Genomic DNA, 27,907 nt, shown 5'->3' with positions numbered 1-27,907 from the left:
TTCATCATCGTGTTTTCTTTTTTTTCTTTTAGTCACATTTCATATAAAAAAATAGTTATTTTGGTATTAAATTACAAATCTATCACAGCTAAAGCATTGTTTTTCTTTTTTCTATTCTTTTTATATATGTTTGTTTTAACAGCCCATCTAAAAAGAGTTTAAGGCGCCTTGAAAAATATTAATTATAATAATAATGATATAGATTTGCCATTCAACCTTAATAGATTCATAAAATAATATTAAAAAAAATATGCACCGATTTCCTTCTTTAATATTATCTCATCCGAATTCTTAAAGCTAATTTTGGTTTCCTACACGTCTTTCGTTTTTACATTATAATAGGTGAAGGGGGGGTTTGTCTCGTCCTCCAAATCACAAATCTATTTCTTCCATCGTTTTAGAGAGCCTGTTATAATCTATGCGCCGCCTCTGGCTTCGTCTCACTGCGTCCGCCCTTCGGTAGGGCTCGTTTTTCAAACCTAACAAAATATCTTCTAAAGCACCGTTATACACTTCATCCTGTAGAAGTAATTTTTTCTCATGCACTAATCTCGCTTTGTGTTTCAATTCGTTTATCACAGCGTCCTAGCAGAAAACAGAGACAAAAACAGTATATAAGTTAATTTGATTTAGTTCAAAAAAAAAAAATAAACGAAAAGAAAACTCAAATTTGAAGTATAAAAATAAGAAAAACGTGGAATAGGTCTTACCTATAGAAGGTAAATTAGTGTAGTTAAAAGAAGGATGATGAGGTGGGTTTTTTGTGTTGTAGTAGAAGTAGTAGTAGAAGTTGCAGTTAGTGTTTGTTTTTTTTGTGTAAGTAAAAGTCCATATTAAATCAACTAGGTAACTTAAAGCCATTAACCTTTTTTACCTGTTGCTTCTTCTGGTTTATCTTATTCCTCTCCACCACAACGTTGTTCCCTTTGCATGTACTCAACGCAGCCATTTCCAGTCTCTTCCTAGTTTCGTTTTCCTGATCTGCATGCTGCTCAAAGATTGTATTTTTTATTAAAGCACGTAGCTAGAGGTTTCAACAGAATAATTACCTTGAATGCCTTCACAAATCTAACTAGCAGCGAGAAGAAGCTGTTCGCGTCCGTTGTCCTCGGGGACTCTGCGAAGAATTCGACGCATTCCCGGAACGCGTCTTGTGCGGATTTCGAATCGTTCCTCAGCTTCCTCAACTTATCTTCGGAGTTCTGCAAGAAATCCCTGAGGATCGTCGAGTTTATTTTTCCACGAAGATCAGCCTCCTTCCGAACTGTATCCATGTTTTTGTCCAGCTCCTGAACGTCCGTCATTATATTTTCAAGAGAAACTGAAATACAAATCACATATTCAGAACATGCAGGTGCGAAATGAAAGCAAACAAAAATCCTCACCAACTGCAGCTTTCTCTATGAACGTGAGTTCCGAATCAAAGTTCATCAAGTCAGGGAATTTCTGTCTTATGGTCGCGACGATGTAGTGCAACAGAGACATCTTCTTGTCGCTCGATTTTGTGTCCAGAAGAGAGTCGAGGGATTGCAATTTGAAGCCGTACGCGGGGCCGCGTTTACTGCTATTCAAGTAGTTTCCGAAAGCCAGGATCACTTCAAGCACCAATCGGAGTTTTCTCGAGTTCTTCACGGAATTCGACGCGGAAATGATTGCGTTCGTTTGCTGAAATTTAAAATATTTTAATTATCTGTCATATACAAGAAATTCTTGTTTTAAATAAATATTAACATAATTTGTAAAGTAGAATAAAGAACTTACAGGTGTGATTAAATGAATGTTGTCGTAAAAGTTGCCCATGTAACTCATAATCGATAATTTCGATGAGATTCTTTCGACTTTGGCGAGTTGCATAAGGAACCTGTCCTCCTCCGTAAGCAGACTGGGGCTCTTTTTCTCGGCATTGAAATCTTTGTAAGCTTTCACTTCTTGTTCGCTCGGCACCATCCGCTGCAACAGCTCAACGTTCTCCAGCGATAGTTGTTTCAGGTCCAACAAGTTGATGGCGTTCACCACTTTTTCAACGGGCATGTCGAGTTTTCTTCGGGAAATTGCTGAAATAAACAACTTATTAAGTTACCAAAGCATGGTTTACGTAATACGAATATGTACCTATATTCCTTAATCTGGTGTGTTCCAGAAGCGTAACGTTTTCCGGTTTCTTAAACCTTTTGCTAGGCATCGTGTTAAGTCCATCCGGCTCGCTTGCGCCGTTTGTTAAAGCGCCGGCATTGCGAATCTTGAAGCGTTCCTCGAATTCAATGAAATCGATTGTCTTGTGCAGCCTGTCGTCGTCCAGGTCGTTAAAGATAGTTCCCCTCACCTACAAGATTTATATATTTTAATCGATTGCTCGTAACGTAATTTCGATTGGATGTTACCTGGGTTGGTTTCAGCGCAATCCAGTTGATTGTAGGAAGTTTGTGTTTGGTTTGAACTTTCCGTTTGATTGTCATGGCGCCGTCCGGTGCAGGCATAAAGCCAGGGGCTGGTGGAGGAGGTGGTCCGGAAGGTGCTGACTGCTTCATTGGCGGCGGGGGAGGACAAGGAGGAGGCGGTGGAGCTACCGGAGCTGCCGGAGGCGGCGGTGGAGGTATCACAGGTGTACTAGGCGTAGTTGTAGATGTGGAGCTCGACGAACTCGGAGGCGTATTTTGCAACAGCAGATCTGATAAACCGGCGACTGGAATGCAGAAAAGGATGAAATAAGCCTCCGCAATAAATTGCGATAACCACAAAACTTACTCGTCGAACCTCTCGGTAGACTCTTCGTTATCGTTTCCAATTCCATGATTTTATTTTCCAGCAGCGACTGCCTATTCTTAGATTCCTGCTGATGCTGCTGTACAACTCTCCGGAGTGTCGTGACTTCCTCATCGCGCTGCCTTCGATGCTCCATGAGTTCCTCCCGTTCCTGCCTCACCTGGACGAGCTCCGTTTCGAGCTCTCCAATCTTCGAAAGCGCTTCGTGTTCGAACACCTGAAGCCTATCGTGAGCTTGGCCCAGTTCGTCTTCGAGTTCCGCCACCTTCTCGATGGCGGCCGTCTTCGTTTCGCTGTCTTCAACTAATGCATGTACGTCGAAGACGTTGTCGAGGTAAGCGGAAATTTGCACCTGAAGCTCCTCGCTTTCGGTGTGTCGCAATCGCTCCAAGTAGTCATCCAAATTAAGTGCGGTGAATTCGTATTGAAGATGTACTCTGAAGTTCATATCTTCCACCGAATGAACGACTATATTCACAAATTGCATGCAGGCCACCTAAAGCAATCAAATTATTTAGTTTAATTATAAACAGTGTTTAGGTTTATGATCGTACCATGAATTCAATATGGAACAGCTCCGGATTGAGGAAGTATTCCATCAGCGTTTCAAACCTGTAGCGCTCTTTCAGCACTTCCTTGAAGTTGTCGAAAGCGGACAGGATAATCTCGTGGCCTCCTTTGACCAGGCAGATGGCCGCCAGCAGTTCCAGAACCAGAGCCTTCGTCCTCAGGCTCTTGTGGATCAAGCTCAGTGAGATGCAGTTGATCGCTTCCCTGTGTTGTATAACCATGTTAAAGCCGTACTGTGGAAAAATCGGCCGATCAATTGGTGCCCCACACACACGCACAATTACACAATCATAATAAAAGTACACCGGAGGTAGTACTCACTTTATTGTTCATGATGGCTCTCATGCACATTATGCAAACGTGGATGTCGTCTTTCGATTCTCCCATATTCAATTTGGCGACATGCTTGGAGCGTCGCTTGATGCTCGGACTGTCCGTGACGTCCAAAGGAGGACGGATGTATCCGTTGTACGTCCGGTCCATCGTGGTAATTGTCGTGTTATTGGTGTGATTCAGTTGCTCCTCAGATTCGGACCGGAACTCCGCGATGCGTTGCTCGTGCCTCATCATGCCTAACCGGAAGTTCAGGTAATCTATAAGCACGTCCAAACCCAGATTCTCACCATCCAAGAACTCCCTCACCCATCTAAACAAGAAGAATAAAAATAATCCATCGGAACGCAAGTGCGTCCAGCGAAACAACTTACTCTATATGGTTAGTGCGTAACGATATCTCTAAATCTCTGAGAACCTGCGTTGATGTTGATTCACCGACCATCTTTCGTTTCTGCAAGAGACGAGCAATTTATAGAGTTATGAACGTATTAGGACTTCCTCCAAATGAAACCATTCCAAATACTTCAAATTAATATTCATTAACGATGCGCCGTATAAGGCTCTCATCATTAAATCGCATTAGGAGATGAATCCGCCTCTAACGACCAATTAATAAATATTTCAAATTGTATTAAATTTACAAAAAAAAAATCTGATTTAATTTATAACTACTACAAAATACGTCTTCTACTCAGAACGCAACAACCAAGCATTATTCCCACAATCTACAAAACCACATGTCCCTTTAAATAAAAACAAAACAAGAACCTATCAATTACAGGGAAAAAGCAGATATATTTATATCATAATTTTATGGAACTTTCCAGTGACAAATAAAGTACGATAATTATAGAGGACGCAGTAGTGCGGTTTTCTTTTAATAATATTAAGCTTCCTCTTTCCACTCTTCAATTGAAATGTTAAGTGCATCGCTAATAATAAATGCATTCATTTATTCCGTGAAGCTTTCAGCGCGGGCTGCTGTTTCCCATCGACGATGGATGCTGAAGCACCGCCGATGACGATGATGGTAAATTAGAAAATTGAATTTAATCTCTTCTAATCGGCGTTTTACGTGCGGCCGATGGTTTCGGCGTTTACCTATTTCATTCACGTGTCGTCTTTTATGAGACTATATAAACTTTAACAGTGTTTATTAAGTAGGCAACGTGCAGTGGCATTTTAATGCTGAAATACACCTATTAATACTTCACGTCTCGAGAACAACGGAACGCAATAATAACTACAATCACATTTTACTAGATAATTACTAATATTTAATTAATTAAATTAATCAATCATTTTAATTAAATTAATCACATTGTGGATTTATCTTTGCAATGCAGATTAATTAATTTTAATGCATTTAATATAATCGTTTTGAGAAGACGTATAATAATAATCTATTATTCAAATGGTAGTTTTAGTGTAATGAGGAAGAAATAAAAAGAAACAGGAAGAGGAGTACGAGACAAAGGAGCTTAGCCCTTTCACATTTAATTTCAGTGAATGCCCACTACTACTGCAGCATGTATATATTTATCCATGGTAGTTAGAAACATATGTTTTACGCTGGACGTCTTTTATATACGATCATAAAGTAGATAGCTCTTTGCCTCTTCCTCTCTTTCTCTATGTGTTATTTATTCAGTTCGATGTCCTTAGATAAATAAAACAGTAAACACTGCTTGCTTCACGATTATCCCGGCTGCTGCTGCTTCTGTACCGGACCAACCATCATCTCATCTCATCCCATCCGACTCTCACACACACACACTCACTGTTTCTTCGTCATATTTTTTTCTTCTGCATCCTACCATTCTTACAAAGTACATCTTGCTTGCAGATGTGTCATTTCAATATTGAGCAAAAGCATTTATAAAATATCACATATATTTATTTATATTCCAAACCGATGATGCGGCATTAATTTTATTACTCTTACCCTATGACTCCTCGAAGCTTTCGGATCCAGGTACGTCCTCAGTTTGTTCAGGTAATGAGAAGGCGGATCTTTGGCATGAACCATTTCCTGCAAAAATAAACGAAGAATTAAAGAAAGAATGATTTGCAATGATTATTATTTTCTCAATTCGGTCTCTTTTCGTAACTGAAAATCCGCGACTTGCAAGAGAGAGAGTTTCGTAATCCGCGAGCCGTGTAATTTCCTCCTCCTCCTCCATCTCCACCCGAGAACTCTGCACGACTTTCCATACGTGAGTAATGAGACAGTCATTGCACGTATTGCATAAATCATCTCCATTTCTCTTACACCCATGTGCGTTGTCGTCTCATATACGTGGAGGAGCGCGCACGAGAAGCGGAGGAGGTTGGAACGAACGAAAATGAAGAAAAATGTGACGAAGATGTATAGACGATGATGCTGACGATGATGCACATGCACGAGGAATTCGAAGGATGAAAAAAAAATACATATATTGTATTAAAGAATATTACGTATGGAAACCGGTTTCGGAGCACACATAAATTATCCGTGTGAAATGGAAATGATTCACGAATATTTCGAGGCTCTTCGCAAATCAGCGCTAAAATTGTTGCTGTTTATTTTTTTTAATCACATATATTTATTTATTTGGAAGCCCTTATCATGACACACAATGAGCCGGCGGCATATAAAATCCTGTACGATAAACAGCATTGAGTCATGCAACTTTTTCCTTCATGATATCATCAATGTGTCCATATACATTTGATATATACACGCGAGTACTTAATACTCTGTACGTCCTCTGAATACACAAAAGTAAATCCGATTTATAAAGTATTACTATTACAATACTATCTATATATCTATCTGTTTACTACAAAAGCAAGCATATTTACGATAAGTCAGTTATTAGTGGGAAGCACTGAATCGTTGTGTTACGCAATTTACAGCGACTGCACCGCATTGTTTGATACGTCCACAAAAATATTTACTTTATTTCGATGAAACTGGTTCGATTTATCTGCATTACGTCGATAAACCGTTACATATGCCAATATGAATATAATCTATAAATATGAATTGAGCGGATAAGACATCCGGTTTAATTCTGTAAAGCTGTTCAATGGGGAAATTCCATGTGAGTGCAAGCAAATTTTTTATAATCATTTCTGTTTAGCACACAAACAATTTTTTTGTCATTTCGTAAATGATAATATTTATTTACAAATACTTCGTTTCAATAACATTCGCCAAATCGTAGAAATTCTAATTAATAAAACTACTTATAAAACAATACTTCTTTTCAATAATTTGTTCTAGTTTATCTTTACGAATATGAAACTATGTAAAATATACATTTAAACTTTTATTTCATATTGTGTTTTCATATAAATTTATAGATTTCTGAAAGATTTATTTTAAAATATGTTAACTGTATGTAATAGAAACTTACAATCATGTAATTTATTATTGTTGAGTAATTCACAAACACATTTTCATATAGATTTGTATATTTCTGAAAGATTGCATTTTCTTTTTATATAATATTTTGTACTAGGTGAAATTTTCTTATAGATTTGTATGTTAACTGCATATAATAAAACTTGCAATAATGTTATTATTTACCAATTAACAAATACATTTTCATAGAATATTTTGTACTTGGTGATATTTTCTTATAGATTTGTATATTTCTGTAAGATTAGTTTCGAAATAATTAACTGGCTGCAATGAAAACTTGCAATCAATTTATTATTTACTAATTAACAAATGCATTTTTATATAATATTTTGTACTAAGTGAAATTTTCTTATAGATTTATATGTTAACTGCATATAATAAAAACTTGCAATAAAGTTATTATTTACCAATTAACAAATACATTTTCATAGAATATTTTGTACTTGGTGATATTTTCTTATAGATTTGTATATTTCTGTAAGATTAGTTTCGAAATAATTAACTGTCTGTAATGAAAACTTGCAATCAATTTATTATTATACTAATTAACAAATGCATTTTTATATAATATTTTGTACTAGTGAAATTTTCTTATAGATTTGTATGTTAACTGCATATAATAAAAACTTGCAATAAAGTTATTATTTACCAATTAACAAATACATTTTTAGATAATATTTTGTACTTGGTGAAGTTTTCTTATAGATTTGTATATTTCTGAAAGATTAGTTTCGAAATATATTAACTGCATGCAATAAAAACTTGCAATGAATTTATTATTTACTAATTAACAAATACATTTTTATATAATATTTTGTACTAGGTGAAATTTTCTTATAGATTTGTATGTTAACTGCATATAATAAAAACTTGCAATAAAGTTATTATTTGCCAATTAACAAATACATATAGAATATTTTGTACTTGGTGAATTTTCTTATAGATTTGTATATTTCTGAAGATTAGTTTCGAAAATATATAACTGCATGAATAAAACTTGCAATGAATTTATTATTTACAATTAACAAATACATTTTTATATAATATTTTGTACTTGGTGAAGTTTTCTTATAGATTTGTATATTTCTGTAAGATTAGTTTCGAAATAATTAACTGTCTGTAATGAAAACTTGCAATCAATTTATTATATACTAATTAACAAATACATTTATATTAGTGAAATTTTCTTATAGATTTGCATTATTCTGAAAATATTGTTTCAAAAACTTAGTAATTACTATGTTCTAAATGAAGTTTCCTTCTAAATTTTATTCTATAAACTTACTTTCTTATCTTCTTCTTTAAAACTTCTATTTTCTTGAAGAATTTGTTTCAAAATACTTTAAATACAGTAATTAATTTCTAATTTGAATAAATTCGATAATTATCTTATTTAATGTGTATTTAAAAGGCATGCACGATGCTCCAGATTTTATTCAAATGAAAAACACTAATTTTTCAACCGTTTCTACTACTAAATATGTTAATTTTCATGAGTTTTACCATTTTCGTTAAGCGCCGAAGGTGTTTCGTTTATTAGACCCTAAATTACGTTGGACTCTGAATAATTTTTCAACACCTAATTCAACTAATGAAACGAGCCAACGTCTCCACCATTATCTCCACCAATAAATAATAGTTTTATCATACAAATTAGACGATAAAGTCGACTGGATTTTCTAGTTGCATTGCATTTCAGTGTACGTGCATGTATATATATATCTTATGGTGCGATTACCATGTAAATATCATACATATCTGTTATTATCCTCATGGGTCGCATACTTCGGAAACTTTTTTCCTCCTCCTCTCTCTCAGTCTGCTTGCGTGAAAACTGGTATTCATAAAATACGTCCTCATGCAGACAAGAAGTATGTTCCCTCTTCGAGCGTTGACAAAACGCATTAATGCTTCAAGCCGAGTGTAATCAAAATAATTAGAATATTTAGCGTGCGCGAAACTACTCGACTTTAATTAAATCGTAAACACACAAACATGAAACTAGTTGCCTCCAACATTTTTTTCTCGTATTCTACCGCAAATTTAATTAAATGAATTCAATTTGCGACCGTAGTAATATTATTACTCGTTTCTTTCATTAAATGACTCAAAGAGTACGTCGCGTTTTATAATTTCCTGGAATGAATCATCAAGGGATACAATCTCGGGTCAAGAAAGTTCGTCGTCTGCTACAGGGCAATTAATGAGAACCGAATCTCACTTTATCCATCAAACTGAAAACTGTGTTCAAGGTTTAATTGAACACGAATTTCAATAACAAAAATTCTATTGTACGCTTCGTATTCCAATATGTATAATAAATGTCTGGTATGTAATACGAGTTGGTATCAGAAATATGTGGTAGATATAAGTCCAAACTAAAGGTCACTTTGTGTGACTCCGTTCCTCAAGGATATTCCACTCAGCTGTTGGAATTGTCTCACAATAAACACGAAGCATCCCGACGAATCTCTCTCATATATACAAAAACAAGCAGTCTCAGTTAATATCGAGACAAAATACGCTTTACCCGGAAAAGAATGTGATCAGACTGAAGTCTGCGAAGCGAATTTGATGACTCACAGTTGATGAATTAGTCTCTTGATAACGACGATTCACAAAGGCAGATGCGAAAACAACATCGGATTGATGTTACAAACACACCAAAGCAATCAATGAAATAATAATGAGCATCATGACAAACAAACAAACAGTTTTTTTGAATATTCATGTCGTTCGTAGTAAAATAGAATAAACAGTTTATTTCGAGTCGATGACATCAACTCGGCATACGCAAATGTCCAGAACCATAACGGCTTTATACATAATAGGCGATTTTATTGCCGTAGTTTACCACCCAAGCAGCAGTTCGAATTAATTCAATAAAACGTTTACTTGTAGGCATTTCGTGAAGATACGCCGAACCGCCGTATTTACAATTTAATCTGCAAGGATACTAAAATCTCGCGGTAGTGTAATAAAATTGATTCGTTGGCTTTGTTTTTGCGTCCAATTAATTGAACGTGCGTGGCTCGAATGTAACGAAGATTCGTTTTGTAAGATAGGTGGTCTCCGATTACATCATCACACAATCAATTTGGAGAAGAAAAAAAAAACGTTCTTGTCGAGATTCCATAGGAGAAAATTTGATAATTGAAATCACGAGAACACGATTTGTACAACAATTAACAAATGTATGGTAATACTTATGTTATGTGACGAACATACATACAAACGTATTAAATTTATTTTCATGATATAATTATAGCTATTGTTTCTGCTCGAAGTAAAAGAAAAGTAACACAACGGTTGTTGCTATAAATTATTATTTAATTGTTTTTTTTTGTACAGAATGCGAAGAAATGAAAAGTGATACTTGTATGATTATTTAATTATTTTAGATACTTGTGACATATCCTGCGCTCTTTGCAGAGACACAATTGAATTAATCATTATTTTTTTTTTTCACAACCGACAAACGAGATATTTTAATCGTGATTTCCTCTCGGTTCCGGCAATTTCGAAATTGGCCAGAGAGCGAAACAGGATCATTGCCATACACTGTTTAATTTTACTTGTTTTCGGAGATTTTTATGTAAAAATAAATAAATAAATAATTTAAACGCTCTTCGCGAGATTAATGGGACGTTGCGAAATTGCTCTTTGTTGGTGTGCGCAAATTCAGTGAATTACAAGCTGGAGGAATGCTTATGCAATGAATGTACATATCGGCTCGTCTCATCGGCGCGAAAATAGTCGGGTTTAGGAAGAATGCGAATGCGATTGGATGCGAGTGTGCAATTTTCGAACTTGTTCTTCTTCTAGGCAGGTAAATGATGATAATAAAGTGGTGCTATTTTTAACCCAAGGACGACTCGAACCATGGGCATCTAACCGAATTGAAATGTTGATGACCCACCGAAGAAGGATCGTCTTTCTTCAACCAACCAACCAACCGAATGTTCTTTCTTCTGCTGCTATTTAAAGTCGATGAATCGCACAATTATAGCTTCAATAATTTCGGATTTAAATGCAAACAAACATTGATATAGAATAATCTACGGAAAGCATATTTGTAACAACGGGCTTCATTTATCTTTCGCTTGGGTCTCAGAGTCGGGGCCTCGTCCACGTGTCGATAACCTCGCTCTCCATAGAAAGATCACTATTGTGGATGCAGCAAACAACAAGAGAGATATGTAATTATTATTGGATCGTTACCAAGAAATTAGCTTCTTCCTTTAAATTTCCCCGCTGATAACGGCGGCAAAAACTAACTGCGTTGAACGACGTGATAAGTGTTTTTTTTACAGTAATGGCACAAAAGGGGAAATATTAACTTAACTTAATGATCATTATTATGAGTAGTATTATCGCTATTTGCATCATTCGGCACAATTCAACGAATTCACTACTTTGAATACATGAATGAATGAACGGCAGTTATTGTATTCTAAATACAGCAGATACAAACACTCAAGATTTCCAGGAACTATTATATAAATAAACAACTATAGTGGAATCTCGCTTAACAAGCATAATTCGTTTCAAAATTTTCGGATGTTACTCGTATAGTTAAACAATTTTCCCCATATAAACTAATGTAAAATGCGATAATGCGTTCTATACGAAAAAAAATATAACTTGGTCTCGTTTTTTAGTAATTTTGCTTTTCATATCTATGGTTATTTTAGTTCTTAAATTTTGCACAAAAAATCATAAATAACATGTTCGAACATAAGTTTGGTAATACACAAAGATGCAACTAGAATTACTACTAACAGGAGGAACTGTTTTCCCATTCATAGTTCACCCTGTGTGTGAATGGGAAAACGAGTCAGTTTACGCATGACATCATTTGTTTATATTACTTGTATCGATCGATTGGCGCGGGTCTCTTTATAGTTTTAATATTGTGTTTATATAAAATAGCTTATATATTTTGTTTATATACTATAATGGTTGGACACAATACATTTTTGTTTTGCTTTAACAACAAACACACATCATATTTGCAAAGTTTAGTCCGCTATAAACAAAGATGACAACAAAAATTGTAGATGGTTAATATTTAAAAAATATACAAGTTTTAAAAATCATGTACCAGGTACACAATCAGGGACTTCTCTTCTCCTTGTCACTCGTTATGCGAAACTTCGCTTGTTAAGCGAATCATTTTTCTTACAATTTATTTTGCTCGTTAAGCGAAATGCTTGAGTTTCAAAATAAAAACCATTTTTCGAAAACAAATAATATTGTTCTTCTTAAATTGATTGAGGTCACATTCATTCACTTCTACGTACTAAATATTTCGTGCATTAGCCGGATCGGATTTAGAAAGCTCGCATTAAACACAGACAACGATAAACTATTTTTTTTCATGTTGTTGTTTGTTTAATTTTTCCAAATCCTCGTGTTTATTATTTGTAATTCGTGTTATGGTCATTAATTATGTAAACGTTGTCTGAGTCTAATGGCCAAGAACAACTCAAGCTATAATTCATATACAATTTAATTAAGGTTCTCAGCTCCTGGTTATTTTAATTAAATTAAAACTGTTAATTTCTTGCTGCTATAAATCAACGGTGCTAAAAATACAATTTTCTAATTACATACGTTTATTTTTATCACTTTTAATTTAGATAAAACATGGACATTCCGCTTTATTTTTACTTGTATTTCAAGTTATTGTATTATAAAGTAGCTTCTGTTGATTCATATTAAACACGGTGTTTATCATTGTATTTTGTTCTTGACCTATTGGTTATTTGTGTTCGATTATTGCTGGTTTTGTAGCTTAAATGGCAACGTGGAGTGCGCGCTTCATGCATATGCAGAAATGAGTGCCTTTAATAGAGACAGATAGTCATGCATCGATATCCATTCTATCTAATCAGAGAACCACCGTTAGACACCGGTCCGATGCGGCATTACAGATGTACTACATCGGGATCGTACATGCATGTTTCGCTCGTGTTTTGTAAACAACAACAATAATAATATGTGGAAATGCCATGATCGAAGACTCTGCGCCACGCTCTATTTATCCTGAGCGCAGCGAGCCGATGATCATCGCTGTTGTAATTCAACTCAGAAACAATGAAGATTTAATACAGATTACATGCGGCTGTTCCACATCGAAATTCTACACTTTCGGAGCAACGACTGGCTAATTCACTGCTTTTTTTGAAAAGCATGTTTAAATGCGAATTTAATTGATTTCATTCAATCAGGAAAAACATATTTTTTTTTGGTTTTTGATGTAGTTGCGCGAAAGATCAAACGTGTTTCAGGAATGGGTCGTTAAAGAGTTTTAAGTTTAATTCTAATGGTAATGCGGCGATAAAAAAAATGAACGGAAGGTAAAACGATGCACTTCTTTTAATGGCTTAATAGCGCTTGCTAAGCCACTTTCATCGTGGACGGCACTTGAACTGCCCTTATGGCACATCCATCACACCATGAATGTTATCGCAACTAATGCTCGAGTTTTCTCCACAGGATATTGACCCAATATCATCATCGCTACAACATTTCCTACGTGCAGCGTTATTCATAATTTCAGTTAAATAAACTATCCAAAAATGCATTCAAATGCATGTTTTGATAGTCTAAACCAGCGATTTTCAACCGGAGTGCCGTGAGAAAACGCGTTAAGAAAAAAAATATATTATTTTCAATAGAAATTCAATGCATATTACGTTTACGAAAATTATTATCATAGTAATTTAAATGCTTTAGTATAATCAAGTATGTCGTGAAACAAAAGGTAGTAAAAGCTCTGATCTAAACAAATATTATTTATTATAAGTCCCTTGAATACATATTTTATTTATGTACTAAATAAAGCCTACTTTAATTATTATTACAATAAATACATGTATTTTCTTGTTTGAACAATAAATAATTATTTTGGTTCGATTATTATCGTACGTTGCACCGCAATTACAATGTTTGTGCATTAAACAAAGTATCAATATACAAATATATTCCTTCTTATAAAACATAAAAATTATTTCTGACATGAAAATTTATGGAGTTATATACATTAGTTTTTAGTTAGATTTTAATCAGGAGTAATAAGTAATACAATTCATGATATTATTAATTATAGTAATAAGCAAATAGCATGTACAAGGAAAAATTATTGTATTATAAAGCAGCATTTCTCAACTTCTTTTTACTTGCGATCCAACATATTTGTTTGTAGTTGTACTGAGTCCCAATTGCTGAGTATTTCACCAATTACTCGGTTTGACACATAGTGACACCTGTCATTTCGCGAAAATTTTGGGACAAGACGCATAGGTATAGAAATTTTGTTATAAAGTATAGAATAAAATATTCCAAGAAATAATAATAACATAAATATTGTTTCTGAACTGTGATTATTCTGAGAGTATTTCACCAATTACTTGGTTTGACACATAGTGACAACTGTCATTTCGCGACAATTTTGGTACAAGACGCATAGGTTTAGAAACGCTGTTATAAAGTATAGAATAAAATATTCCAAGAAATAATAATAACATAAATATTGTTTCTGAACTGTGATTATTATGAGAGTATTTCACCAATTATTTGGTTTGACACATAGTAACAGCTGTTATTTCGCAACAATGTTGGAACAAGACGCATACGTATAGAAACGCTGTTATAAAGTATAGAATAAATTATTCCATGAAATAATAATAATAACATAAATATTTTTTCTGAACTGTGATTATTCTGAGAGTATTTCACCAATTACTTGGTTTGACACATAGTGACAGCTGTCAATTTACGACAATTTTGGCATAAGACGCATAGGATGAGAAACGATGTTATAAAGAAATAATAATTTGTGATTATTCTGAGAGTATTTCACCAATCACTTGGTTTGACACATTACAGCTGTCATTTCGTAATAATTTTGGGACACGATGCATAGGTTTAGAACCGTTGTTTATAAAGTATAGAATAAAATATTTTAAGAAATAATAATAACATAAATTTTGTATCGAAAGAAAAATGTATGGAAATTTAAATTCCTTTCTAGTTTAAATTCCAATCACGTGTGGATAATATAAAGCACGACATTCATAAATATAGCAATAAGAAAATATCGTGTACGTCGTTTAGCAAATCACGTTTTTCTCTTCTATTATTACTTTTACATTCGTTGGTATTTGTACAGAAAATAACATGAAAGTAACGTCCGTAAATAATAGAATCTGACATGCGATGTTCGTATTGTTATTATTACAATTGCATCAAAGTTGTCTCTTTTTGCTAAACGCGCTGAAACTTCTCCTCTACCTTTTTTAGTCCTTCTCGCATCCTAGCGGTCGACTGTAACTGTTCCGTTAGCTACGTACAGTTAGCATTTATCACGAGAAAAGCTGATAATGCTTCTCAGCGGCTCCAATTAACCGCGATTTAATTAGAAGGTATTCGAATTTCTCGGATTCTTAATGATTGTCAAGCTGTGAAAAGGTAATTTAATTGAAAGATGTACTTACTTGGTCGCATATAATGTCCCATTTTTTCTCGAAGTCATAATTCTTGAGAAGCTTCGCTTTGTCTGGAGGCAAATCCATGGAAGCCTGTAAGCAAACAAACAAAAAAAATATAATCGTGTTATATAAATTATTCATTAAAAATGTAACAATTTCTTTTGATGTTGAATATAAGTTGAATAGTTTAAATTTAAAATTCCACTTTCGCTTCGTCCGAAGAATAATAAAACTATCAAGTTTTGAAGGCGAACGTTCTAAATATACCCGGAGTGTTTGAAAAGCGCGGATAACGCGTAGAATCGTGCACACAGAGGAAGAACAAAGTAAATATTTATATAAGCAATCAAGTTATCATGGGTCGAGTTACACAATTAAAAAGTCATTAGGGAAATTTGTCATTGAATTATTGCAACAAATAATGTTAATCTCTTTCAAGTTTTCAACTGGTTTGATTATAGTGGATCTTGAAAAACTTGTAAATTGTTTTGGTTACATCCCACTTATACTAGTTTCGTTTTCGTCACGCATTACATCATCCGCATTCTTGGAAATTATATAAAATAATCGACGCAAAAGAGGAAAATGTAAAGTATATAGAATGGATTAAAAAAGTATAAAGAGAGAAGGCGTAATTGTTGCATTATGCATCATCATCCGATTGGTTTACTGGTCAATGCCGATGGTACAGTTCGAATTAATTAGTATTCTAGTTAGGACGGCTTAAAATTCACTTATGTGAAATGATTAATATGTGTTACGTACGTAATTAGTAGACAGACGTGGAAACTCGCGGCGTTTTCGAATCGAATTTTCATTGGAAAACTAAGCTTGTCACAGAGCAGTGAACTTTGATCATACAAATCTTTAGTTTGAATTGCGGAATATTGTTTGTTGAGTATCAATGCATATTTAAACGTATCCATCCATACGTAATGTTATTGTGTAAGTGTGAATTATATCGAAACGTGTACTTAACTTCAAGGTAGACTTCGGCCAATGTAATTGGACGGTATTAGAACTGGTGTATCGTTTGTAATGGTGCGATTTGCTCGTACGAAGATATACAGAGTGTGGCAAGTAATCGGTTAAATTGTAAATGCGGAGAGAGCATACATTTTTTTTCCAACGAAAATAACAGTGTTCGTAATGCAATTTGTCGGAGCTTTAATTTTGTTGGCTCACGCAACGACTCGAATGGAAAAAAAAGTGCAATTACCACCGTTCGCTCCAGAGGATTTTCAGCGAACGTTTCTCCACCGCTCCGCACCTTCCACATCTATTTAAGTGTAGCATTGTGCATGTGTCTATGTGGGTTAAACAGCGATTAATGGGGTGCAACGCGTTTATTATGGGGGTTAAACTGACATCGAGGGTGGCGGTTTGACGCCCTCTCGAAACTGCTGTCTGTCACGCCGTCTGCCTAAATAGGGGTAGGTGTGTGTGTGTGTGTATATCTATAATTACAACCCCAACCTTTCGGCTTTGACCAAAACCAAAAATATATGAAAAAAAAATGAGCGTGCAAGCGCTTTTGTGAGCCAGAAAACTGTAAGCATCGTTGTGTGGATGAAAACGTAAGTGTATGGAAATTAAATCATTGTGCACTTCGCCGAAATGAATGTATAAAAAACTATATTCACTCTCGCAATTGATATTTACAATGGACTCCTTTGAATGCCAAATATTTTTCTCCGTCTGCACAAGAGGAAGTCGCTAATAATCGTTTCAATTGCGGTGCATACTTCACTGGTTCTGCTTGATGGGTGGGGAACCAGTGTCCCCCAATTTTTTTTTTCATAGAACAATTTATTCTAATTACTTGTAATGTTCATTGATTTTTATTTACAATATGTTTAGTGTAAATATTCAATAAATTTGTTTACTACATAAATACAAATTTGAAAGTTTGTTAAATTTTTATATTGTCAAGGAAATTCATGTCTACTTAATCAATAGTGTATTAAACTGATTCAAATGTATTTTAAACAATTTTGTTGGCTCAATTTGGACCAAGGACCATTATTTAATTCTTGTGGGTAAGGAAAACGCATAACAATTAAAATATTGTCAAAGCATTGAAAATGTCTAAAGCTTCACATGAGAAGGCAGGCTGTCTTTTGCAAGAACCTACCTTTTTCTCCCTTTAAAATCAAAAGGGGTAATAGGTAAAGAAGATCTTCAATCTGTGACTTAAGGGTTTGAAGTAATTGATGTGCATTTATAAATCTGCTTCTTAATTTTATTCTAATATACAAAATATAGATGAAGATGATGTTAGAACATCATTGAATGCAGAAGATGATAATGATTTTTCAGTGGAATATTTAGAAAATCCTTTTTAGGAACAGAGACAAAGAATATGAAGATGAAATTAAAGTTCGTGCTGAAAAGAATGTCAACAAACGAAGATTTGAAAAAAAATATATATTTCTAGTAAAAAAGATTGTGATTTCTGAAGATGTGTTATTGTTAAGCTTTAACTCCATATAGGTTAATTGTTAAATGAATGAGAAAAAAGCACAAACAATCAACTATAAAATCATATTTCAGTTTGTATGTAATAAAAGATACGTCGTGGGAAGCTTGGAACAGGATCGTTAATCAAGGCATGACTGTATACAAGTACACCAAAATGAATTAAGCAGGGAACCTCTATAATTATAAATCTTTTTTTTCAAATGTTATGACTGAATACTCAATAATTAGTTTCCGTCTAATACGTATAACAATTTTGCTCCCATTTCATTTCATAAACGTGATCTTTCCAGGTTAATCTTCAATCTAGATGCAAACTTAGATATTTCACTGTACTTGATCTACCTATTAAATCTTACAAGTGGGATGCAAATTATATTTTATTTACTTGATTCCATGTTATTGCTTCACTCCTTCAGGTAAATCATACACATACAAATTACATATTGCAATATAAAATAGACTTTCACCAGTTCCAACTAAATAAATTACTGTTCTCGAATCATTAAAAAAACCAGCTTTTAATTGCATTTCACCTAATTATTATTTGATTCATGACTCTACCATCGAGATGATCAAATAATATGACTTTCGGAATTCGGTAAATTGAAACGAGCAATCGGTTTGTCGATTATGATTATTCCCATCACGGAGTAGACTGACTACTACTGTGCAACCAACAGCGATGATAAATACCAAGGACCTTGAACTATTTTTATTCATTTTCGCTCGCCCGATTACTTTTCCACTTACATATTTTTTGAATCGAGTGAATTCATTCGACACATATTTTTTTAAAACTTCAAGGTGTTTTTTGTTTCCTTCGTTAACAGCGAAGAAGGACAACAATGTATTCGGATACATCCCGAAAAGAAGCAATTAGTCATAGCATAAAAGCAACGGTTTTTGTTGTGGCTGCTGCTGGAAGATAATCAAGCGAGGAGAGAATTCGGGAAAGTTGTATAACAGAAAACAGAGCTCGAAAATGTTAATATTCCTAGATTTATAGTGGATATCAATTTGCGAAAGGAATGAGGAATTGATGGTTGCAATTCGTTTGTAAGGATTGTGTGTGTTGTATACACCTCTTCCTCCAACTGTAAACGTCTAATCAAAAATGCAAAAAGTGTTTCAAGCCGCGAAGGATCGCGAAGCGCAGTTTTATTAGCCGTAAAAGGGAAATAAGATGTCTTTTTCCATTGCGATTGATGATGATATAGCAACGAGATCGAGGTTTGTATACCGGGAAGGACGATGAAATATCAATTCTCGGGAGGGAATAGTAAAACCCGAGATTTGCTGAGCTCATAAAACCTTGTGACCTATTCACACCCAAAAAAAATCTAGGTATCTCCAAAAGCAACGCCCACTGAACAAAATACAGATAAGCATGCGACGTGAACAGTACTTTTTCATTAAACTTTATAATCACAGCAGGAAGCAAATCTGCGAGTGAACAAAGAAAGTGGCATCTTTTCAGATAGTTCTTCTAGCCCACGCGATGACCTGATCCAAGGAACGAGCGCTTTGTGTAGGTTAGGACTCTCTTTGGAGACTGGCCGAGTCTTCCGTTGCGAATTATTTCCATTTTCCTCCTCTCTCTTCGCAACCGCGAAGCGAAAATAACTCTCAACTATTATTAATGCACGACAGCATCCTAAATCTAGTTATTAAAGTTTAAAGACCCAGTGAGTGCCTTGAAAATTAGCAAAATTTACGAGGAGACTAAATACGTTCTGTTAATAAACATTGCGATAAAATATGAATCGAGTGAGATGAAAAAAAAAGTAATAATGAGAGACATATAGGATTCGGAAAGCGCCAGCTGCACGCTGTATTCTATTTCACTCAGCAGTAATTAAAGGGGATTAACGATCCTTTCCCTCCCCGAAACGAGTTTTCATCAGTATTCACATCTTAAACGTATCAAATTCTTGCGCACTCCGTTACTTATCAAAGGCCAAGAAATAAAAAGAGACAACCTCGTTTCAATTTCATGCAATATAATGGAATCTCGTTGTTTATCCGGAGAGGTCGATATACCGGCGCTCGGGTTAGCGGTTAGCATCAGGTAGCCAATTATATCTCTTCAGAAGCTTCAATATTCGAGCTTTTTGATCTAAGAGGTACGAGTCGAGATCAGTACTTTTCTTTGTCGCGAGAGTTGAACGATTATTTATAACTGGTCTCGTTTTGTTAAATGTTAAGACATTTACAAAAGTGGGTCTCCGAGTTAAAAATATAGTGTAAACACGTTGAGCGTAACTACAATTAAATGAAGATTGAAATGTAAAAAGAAACAAGCACCAAATTCGGAACATTAATTATTATTTTCATTACGGTACACTTTCTAGCGGAGACCACACACATGGACGAACATAGTTTGCTGCCGTTTTGGTAACACGGAAGGAACAGGAAGCGGACATTTAACAACATTATTACTGTTGGTCACGTCTCGCATTAGATTGGATGTATGACGGGGGAGTGGAAACAGAACAGAACGGGGGTTGGTTTTGTTGGAAACGAAAGGAACGAACGGAGGTCGGAACGGCATTATTCGGATCATGTATGCCATGCGTTTCGTAATTTATTCGATTGTCGCGGCGAGCCACAGGTTCGCGCCGGATGTGACGCCAGCAACCGGAAACAGACCCACTGGAATAGGTATAACCTTTACACAATATTATTTTGGAATCATCTCCCATAAAATGTCTCTCCGTGTTTCGATCCGACATCACCATCGGGCGCCTCCTCGATGACTCACCTCTTCCGACACTTATTAACATTTTGTTTTGTTGTTATTCTTTTTTTTCCTTCTTCTGATGTCATTACGTAACCGCCGTTTTGCGAAAGCCGTGAGTAATAATGGCGATATTTCGTCCCGTCGAGAACCGTTCACTTTCTAATTTTTGCGACCACAACAATCACAGTTTTTCGTTTTTATCGCTCAGACCGCAACTAGAGCTGCTGCTGACGACGTTTCCTCCTGCTGAAAACTCAATTCTTCCAAGTTGTGAATAAAAATTTCGATAATACAATTTAAATAACTAAGAGAGCTCTCTGTTTCATCACCTAAGATTGTATCAATTTACTTAAAAGATACGCAAAACAACTTTTTATTACGTGCCATTTCCTTATTTGACGCCCAGCGCAGCTGTAGGAAGTTGCACAAGAATCTCTTCGCCGTTTCGCATGTTTTCTTTGTTAAATACGTAAATTACACTTATCATTAAAATCTCTAAAATGAAAAGCAAACAACACCAGAAGGTGTGCAATTCTCAAATTAATTCATACTAAAATTCAGTTATTCAGTTATTAATCAATCTCTGAAAAGTAAGTCTATAATTGTAGAAAATTCATTCATATTAACTTGTATTAAATATTTTATAAGTTTAAAATGTTAAAACCTATTTAAATTCAAAAGTTTCGTGTGTTACCAAACTCATATAAAATCGTACTTTGTACCTAAAGCAAAAGTCATTTCTTTGTACTCTGTTTAAGTGGATATATTTATTGATTTATAATACCTGCATGAAACACTACATCTATACTAAATATTAATTGAATTAAATACTAGGTCGAGGTTTTCCATTATCATCTCATTCCACATATTAGTTCATAATAACTAGAGTTTCATTGTTTACGATAAACATTGTCAAAGCTGAAATATATATACAGTGGAACCTCGCTTAAACTCGTTAATCCGTTCCAACAATATCCGGATTTTTAATCGTATAGTGAAACATATTAAAAAATACACATAATATATGTACACAAGTTTTAAAAATGATGTAGCAGGCGCGCAATCCGGGACGTCTCGTCTTATCGTCACTCGTTATGCGAAATGTCGCTTTTCTTGCAATTCATTTTGCTCGTTATGCGAGGTGCTTGTAAAGCGTGGTTTCACTGTATAACTTAAAATTAACTAGAGCTACAGTAATGGGAAATACCAAAATTAAGGATTGAATTAAAAATACTAGGTCGAGGTTAACATTAATTTCATAAGTAATTTATTTTGACAAAATATTAGTATTTAGTAATTAAAGCTGAAATTCCTTTGTCTACGATATACCCTGAAAAAGCTAAAACAATAGTTTTATGAAAGTAGCTATTATTATCAGTGTTAGGATAAACACTAAATTAATATTATCCAATTTCATAAGTAATTTATAGTATTCAATTGTAGTTCATTTCTATTAATAATGGATGGATTTTCTTTGTCTACTATATACATTACAACTAGAAAAGCTAAAATAGATTCATTTCAAAGACATAAGCATCTGCGTTAAGAGCTATGGTAATGGAGAACTCCAAATTTATGGTCGCAATTTGTAGTATTGCTTATGGAATAGTCTTATTATCAAAGTAGTACTTTAAATGTATAAACAGCATTCCGCTTCTACTAAACTGAGAACACGATTATACCAAGTGCATAGGTGAAAACACAGCTGCATCTGAATCGAGAATTTAGATGTTTTGCAGAATTCGATTTGATTTGTTGCACTCGCAATTATTCTCACATAATTATTACCAATTATTATTTTGTGTCAATAATAATGCTGATTATCACGATTTCTAAATGCAAATACATGTTTCTCGAGTGAAATAGATTTCTTTCGTCAAGCAGTTGTGAATATGAAATTATTGTATACTTTTCTCGGTGCACATAAGTTTATGAATCGTACAAGATTACGTAATTGCTCCCATTATTTTAATGCGAACGAGATGCGAGCAAGATTCGAAGTGCGTCGAAGGATTTTCGTGAATGCGCATTGTTTCCAGTTGTGGTAGGTTGTCAATCCATCCCAGAAGTGAAAGAAGAGACAAAGTGACAATGCTGGCGGCGTCTGGAAGACATTATTGGGCACGAAATAAATATCCGCTCCCCCTTCGTTCTCTCCACGGAAATAATTTATGGGTATTTCTGCTCTCTTTGTTTAGATTCTGGCTATTTTAGTTGGCGATAGGGCTCTCCTCTAAAATTAGTGCGGCTCGGCGTAATCCCGAACGAAAATAGCGGGGCACCCCTATCCGATCCAACTAACTAAACCAATTTCGTTTGGCTAATGCCCGGCACTTTCACTTAAATACCGGCATTTCCAGCGTTGCTATACTACTACTGCTAACCAATTCGGACGGACACATTCATTTTCGTTATTTTCCTGGGAGAGACGTTCATTCGTTGGTTTTGGCTTCTGCTTGGTTCAGCGGCCGCAACGCAGATGTTCCGGACCCCGACTTCCGGTCGCTAAAAGTTTTCATTTATTTTCGTTAGCCTGGCAAGACAATTTTGCCTTTATTTCTATATTCTTCGTGAAAATATTCAATATATACATTGGATTATTTAGTATTATTCCCTGAAATTTAGCCTTCTCTTGTTGCTTGTTCAGTACACCAAATATTCATAGAATATTTCTTAAAGAATATTAGATTCTCATAAAAAAAAAACTATTAAAATCTTTTATATTGACACTAAAACTTAGACTTTTATTTAGTCAATAACTCAAATAAAACTATTTTGCATTCAAATCTGTATCCTTCTTTCCTGATCAATATTCCAAAAATACATAGGATTATTTAGTATAAATTCTGCCAATATTGCCAATTGTGCCTCTTTAGCACAACAAAATCGTACAAAAAATATTTTATATTATTCCTAAAAATCAAATAAGACAATTTGATTTATTTGCCTTCAATTATCTTTTCTTCTTTAAACATTTGCCTGTTCAAATATACATAGATTTCAGTATTAATCTTGAAAACCTTAGTTTTCACTTGTTGCTTGCACACTACACAAAATATTTATAGAATTATTCAGTATTTTTTAAAGAATATTCAGTTTCAGAATCGAACGAAAAAACTGTTAAATTATATTATTCCTAAAATTGTAGCGTTTATAACAAAGACAATGTTGCCTTTAATTCTGTATTTATGTTTAGTATACCAAATATTCATAGAATTCTTAAGAGAATATTGGAATCGTACAAGAAACAGTTAAATTATATTATTCCTAAAAATGTGTCTTCTATTTGTTGCCTATGTGTACCAAACAAGAAAATTTTTCTTTCTGAAAGTATTATCTGAATATTTGCTTCTTTAGTATTCTAAATAAGACAATTTTGGCTTCATTCTTTTTGAAAATTTAGCTTTTATCATTTGCTTATGTAATTTTATAAACATATAATTATGATTTAATTGAATTTCTACTACAAATATACAAAATTCTCTTTATTTATTTGGAATTTTGATGTTACTTTTTCTACGAGTCACAAATCAAATAAGTAATAAAATATATGAACTTATTATTTGCTAAGCAATAAACAGAATTGATCAATATTAACACAAATAGAAATATTTACATACTCTAAAAGATTGGGACGATTAATAACAGTTTCCACTACTTATTAAAAGTTACAATAATTATTAAAAGTGTATTTTCCTTTTTCTAATAAATATTGTAAGAATATTAATGTTGTTTATTTAGTTAAGTATGTTTTAATTGTAAATACACAAATTCTCGTTTATTTATTGACCAATTTTCCGAACAATAGTAAAAGCAAACATCTACTTTATTTGATTATGTTTTAATTGAGGTTCCTATGCAAATATACGAATTCATTCATAAATTTTGTGAAGAAGCTACTTAATTTGTGATGAAATTTAATAGAAACTGAGCGTACCGCAGCTCAAGTCATCGACATTCCGAAGTGCGTGTGTGTTTCTTTTAAATAAATTAATTTTATGGCTAATAAAGATCATGGTTTCGGCTTAGATGAAAGCCCGACCAATTCGGCTCCGGTTCAAATGAAAATTATCAAGAGTGAGCGAAGGCAGGATAAATAAATGTGTACATCTTTTATTTTTTTTTACTCTTTTTTTTTAGTGCTCGAAGTGTACGCAGAAAGGGCATGGAATTGGAAACGTTTTACGAGTTTTACCTTGCCTAGGTGCGATGCACTTTTGTACATGCCGTGGGGCCCCACCCTGTCTAGCCTCAGTATATCAAACCAAACCCACAAATAAAAGCCTCGTTTTTTCCCATTCTTCTCATCCTCTCTTTCTCTCCCTCTCACCAGTTCCTTGCTCTACACGACATACACACACACACACTACATATCTTCTCTCCAACATGAGCCGTTTTAATACCCTTGATTGTATACGTAGGTTTGTTTCTTCCCCCCCTTTTGGTAGATGTTAACAACAACGCGATCCGTCCGTAACGACTCTCCTCCTCGAGAGGAGCTCCGATTCTCATGCATATCAAAAGGCGCATTAATTCGCAGCAACTCGCATTCCTCCATCGAGTTATGATTATTACTTCCATTTATTGGCAACCTCTGAGAGAACACTTTTATTCTTCGCCCCTCACGAGCAGAAGATGAATGAAACTGTTAATGCCCTCAGGTTCATTAATAATTGCAAACGAAGAGCGAAAATAACAATAAGAAAAAAAATAATTAAACCTGCTATAATTACAAGAATAAAAAAAAGATTTACGAACATTCTCGCCGGATGATTGATTCCATTCCAACAATTATTGCTTCCATTAATGCAAAACCGTGTCCAATTAATTTCTTAAACAGTTCAAATCGGATTGTCCTTCGAACGCCAAAGAAAATAATTTCGTCGAATTACGTCAGGCTTTTTAATTTGCGCAAATCTGGTTCAAATTTACGTAAGACTAAAATATAAACCGTATTGTCGAGGTTACGTAAATACATGCACGTCCTTCCTCTTCTTTTTTGTTGTTAAATGAATTCAGTTAATGGATATTTCAGTCGGCTTTCGAACCGAACCGCCTGGTTTAGAGATCAGCTCTAGTATTCTCCTTTTTTTTTTCTCCATTTCCCTCGTGATAACGCATTCCAATCCACTCGAATGCCTTCCAGAGTATATATTAATTGCGTCCCGATATCTATCGAACGCAATTATTGCCATTCCCTGAATTATTATATATCGTAAAGCCTGAGATAAGATTGCCAACGAACCACGTATATTTCACTTGGTAAAGAATACCGAACCTCCAGATATGCAAAATTGTTCTTGTAAGAACTGCAAGTACTAACAGACATTTTATCCAGTCTCTGATTATAGCTAAGATATCGATAGTTATCTAATCGAAAAAAGTAAATAGATTTATTAGATCTAATGGAAAGTCCACGGTGATTATATTTTCATTGGAGATTGATGATGGATATATATCTATGAATGTAAATAAAACGCGCGTTCGCGGTTTTATTGCTCATACGTGTGTCACACATGGAATAGGTTGAACTGGGTAATGCTAGAATTTATTGCAACTGCACACTTACGCGTTCATTAAAATATTGTATTTCATCAACGTTACCACCAAGGACGACGAAAAAAAAAAACATTACACACATTCTGCGACTTTAATAACTCGACGAAAGAGACATGTTTAAATCATCAACAACGTTCAAATAGAACTCCTTACCGAGCATATTATCCATTTACATAAGTTAATATTCACTCTTTTAGCTATTTTCTAAATCAATGAGAGTTTTTAAAAAATCTAAAATAAAATACTTTAGTATATAAATTACATTGTAACAGTTCGTGACGTTAATTAAGAATGATGAACTTCCCCGCATTCAATCTTAGCTTCCTTTATACAAATTAAAAATTCGTTTTTGTTTGTTTGTCTCTTCGAGTGATGGTATTTATAAACACAACGATTCTCATTCAATTGCCACAGCGCTCCGATTGTATTTCTCGGTTTCTTTCAGTAGAAAGGACGAAATATAAAGTTTTGTAAAAGCTTATGGAAATACAGGTATAAAGAAATAATTCCAATATGATCGAATATTCGAAAAACACAATTAATTACTATGAATAATACCAATGCGTGAAATTTAAAACGCAGCACATCCGTGACAGACTGATAATTAGACCTATGAGTAATTCTAATTATTTCTGTTTCTATCAATATTGATATAAGCGTTTGTAACTTATTGGATCAAGTGATGATAGGTTGTCGTTTTCGTGCATATTTTTATGAATGCTATTGGATTTATCCATTCTAATTAGGGTTCATATTTCTATGTACATGCGAAGTTCACTAATTGTTTGCTAGAAGTAAATTGGTTATGATTAGAGTAAATTAGGTGGTATCAGAGGTCTTGATTGCGTACGTAGGATGGATGTGTGAATGGACTTACGAGAACTCTGGTGAATCTCTTCTCCAGTTCATCTGCATCGGGCATGGGCTGCTTCTTCCTGATGCTCGCTTGTCTGGCATGGTGTTTGCTAAGCGCACTTTCCGGCTTGTCATGAATCTGACTTTGTTGCGTGGTGTTGAGCTGTTGTTGTTGGGGTGCTGGTTCCGACTTGGACAGTGGTAATCCCATCTTTCATTCGCACTCTTTAGTGTGCGTGAATGTGTATATTCGTATCCGAAAAACTTGACTCTACTTTATGAGAGTGTGCAAACAACAAACTGAAGCAGAAAATGGAAAAAACTAATTGTAGGCTTTCGTATTCGGGAAAAGTGTTGAAGACGACAACAATAACAACAAAAACGAGGGGAATAGGGATGAATGCAGAAGAGTGGTTGCGAGGCATAAACAAAACCACGCAGAAAACTAATTTGAAACACAACCTGGCCAACTGGTAATTTGCACGGCACACTCGAATCCTGGCATTTCGCACGGTCTTTGTTCTAATTGCTTCTGCTGGTAATCCGATGAAAATGCAACAGGTTTACGACATGTTTCACGGGGCGACACGACGAACGCACGCTTCGCTCTCTATAGATGACAAACCAACAAACAGTTAATAGAGGAAGGCACATAGCGGATGGATTGTTTGAAATCGGAGGGGCCTGCTGTTGCGTGCG

General features: G+C 34.6%; 1 protein-coding gene across 3 annotated transcripts; it reads right to left on the bottom strand.

The window, feature by feature from the left end:
• Window positions 1-72: 72 nt before the first annotated feature.
• LOC108564725 (formin-like protein CG32138) lies at window positions 73-27,869 on the bottom strand. Of its 3 annotated transcripts, XM_017923823.1 has the most exons (15): window positions 27,671-27,869; window positions 27,231-27,508; window positions 15,580-15,663; window positions 5,615-5,701; window positions 4,041-4,120; window positions 3,655-3,979; window positions 3,318-3,566; window positions 2,746-3,259; window positions 2,382-2,683; window positions 2,113-2,323; window positions 1,762-2,054; window positions 1,386-1,665; window positions 1,050-1,321; window positions 866-988; window positions 73-585 (listed from the first exon to the last, which is right to left on the bottom strand). In XM_017923823.1, the coding sequence occupies exons 2-15, from the start codon at window positions 27,417-27,419 to the stop codon at window positions 373-375; spliced, it is 3,222 nt and encodes a 1,073-aa protein (XP_017779312.1). In that variant the 5' UTR covers window positions 27,420-27,508; window positions 27,671-27,869; the 3' UTR covers window positions 73-372. The 3 variants fall into 3 exon arrangements, with proteins under 3 accessions (XP_017779312.1, XP_017779311.1, XP_017779314.1); XM_017923822.1 differs by having other exon boundaries at window positions 27,231-27,869; XM_017923825.1 differs by having other exon boundaries at window positions 875-988; window positions 27,231-27,867.
• Between the last annotated feature and the right edge of the window lie 38 nt (window positions 27,870-27,907).

This window comes from Nicrophorus vespilloides, unplaced genomic scaffold (assembly GCF_001412225.1).
Source record: "Nicrophorus vespilloides isolate i.1.1-1 unplaced genomic scaffold, Nicve_v1.0, whole genome shotgun sequence".
In the NCBI taxonomy this organism is placed as follows: domain Eukaryota; kingdom Metazoa; phylum Arthropoda; class Insecta; order Coleoptera; family Silphidae; genus Nicrophorus; species Nicrophorus vespilloides.
This window is presented reverse-complemented; position numbering and strand designations above follow the sequence as displayed.

Bases quoted from the DNA above. Each gene is read 5' to 3' on its own strand.
- LOC108564725 (XM_017923822.1), bottom strand. From the start codon at position 27,419: ATGGGATTACCACTGTCCAAGTCGGAACCAGCACCCCAACAACAACAG. The intron at 4,121-5,614 runs GTAAGAGTAATA...CGTCTCTTGCAG, and splicing joins AAGCTTCGAGGAGTCATAGG to AAACGAAAGATGGTCGGTGA. The intron at 2,055-2,112 runs GTACATATTCGT...TGTTTATTTCAG, and splicing joins CACCAGATTAAGGAATATAG to CAATTTCCCGAAGAAAACTC.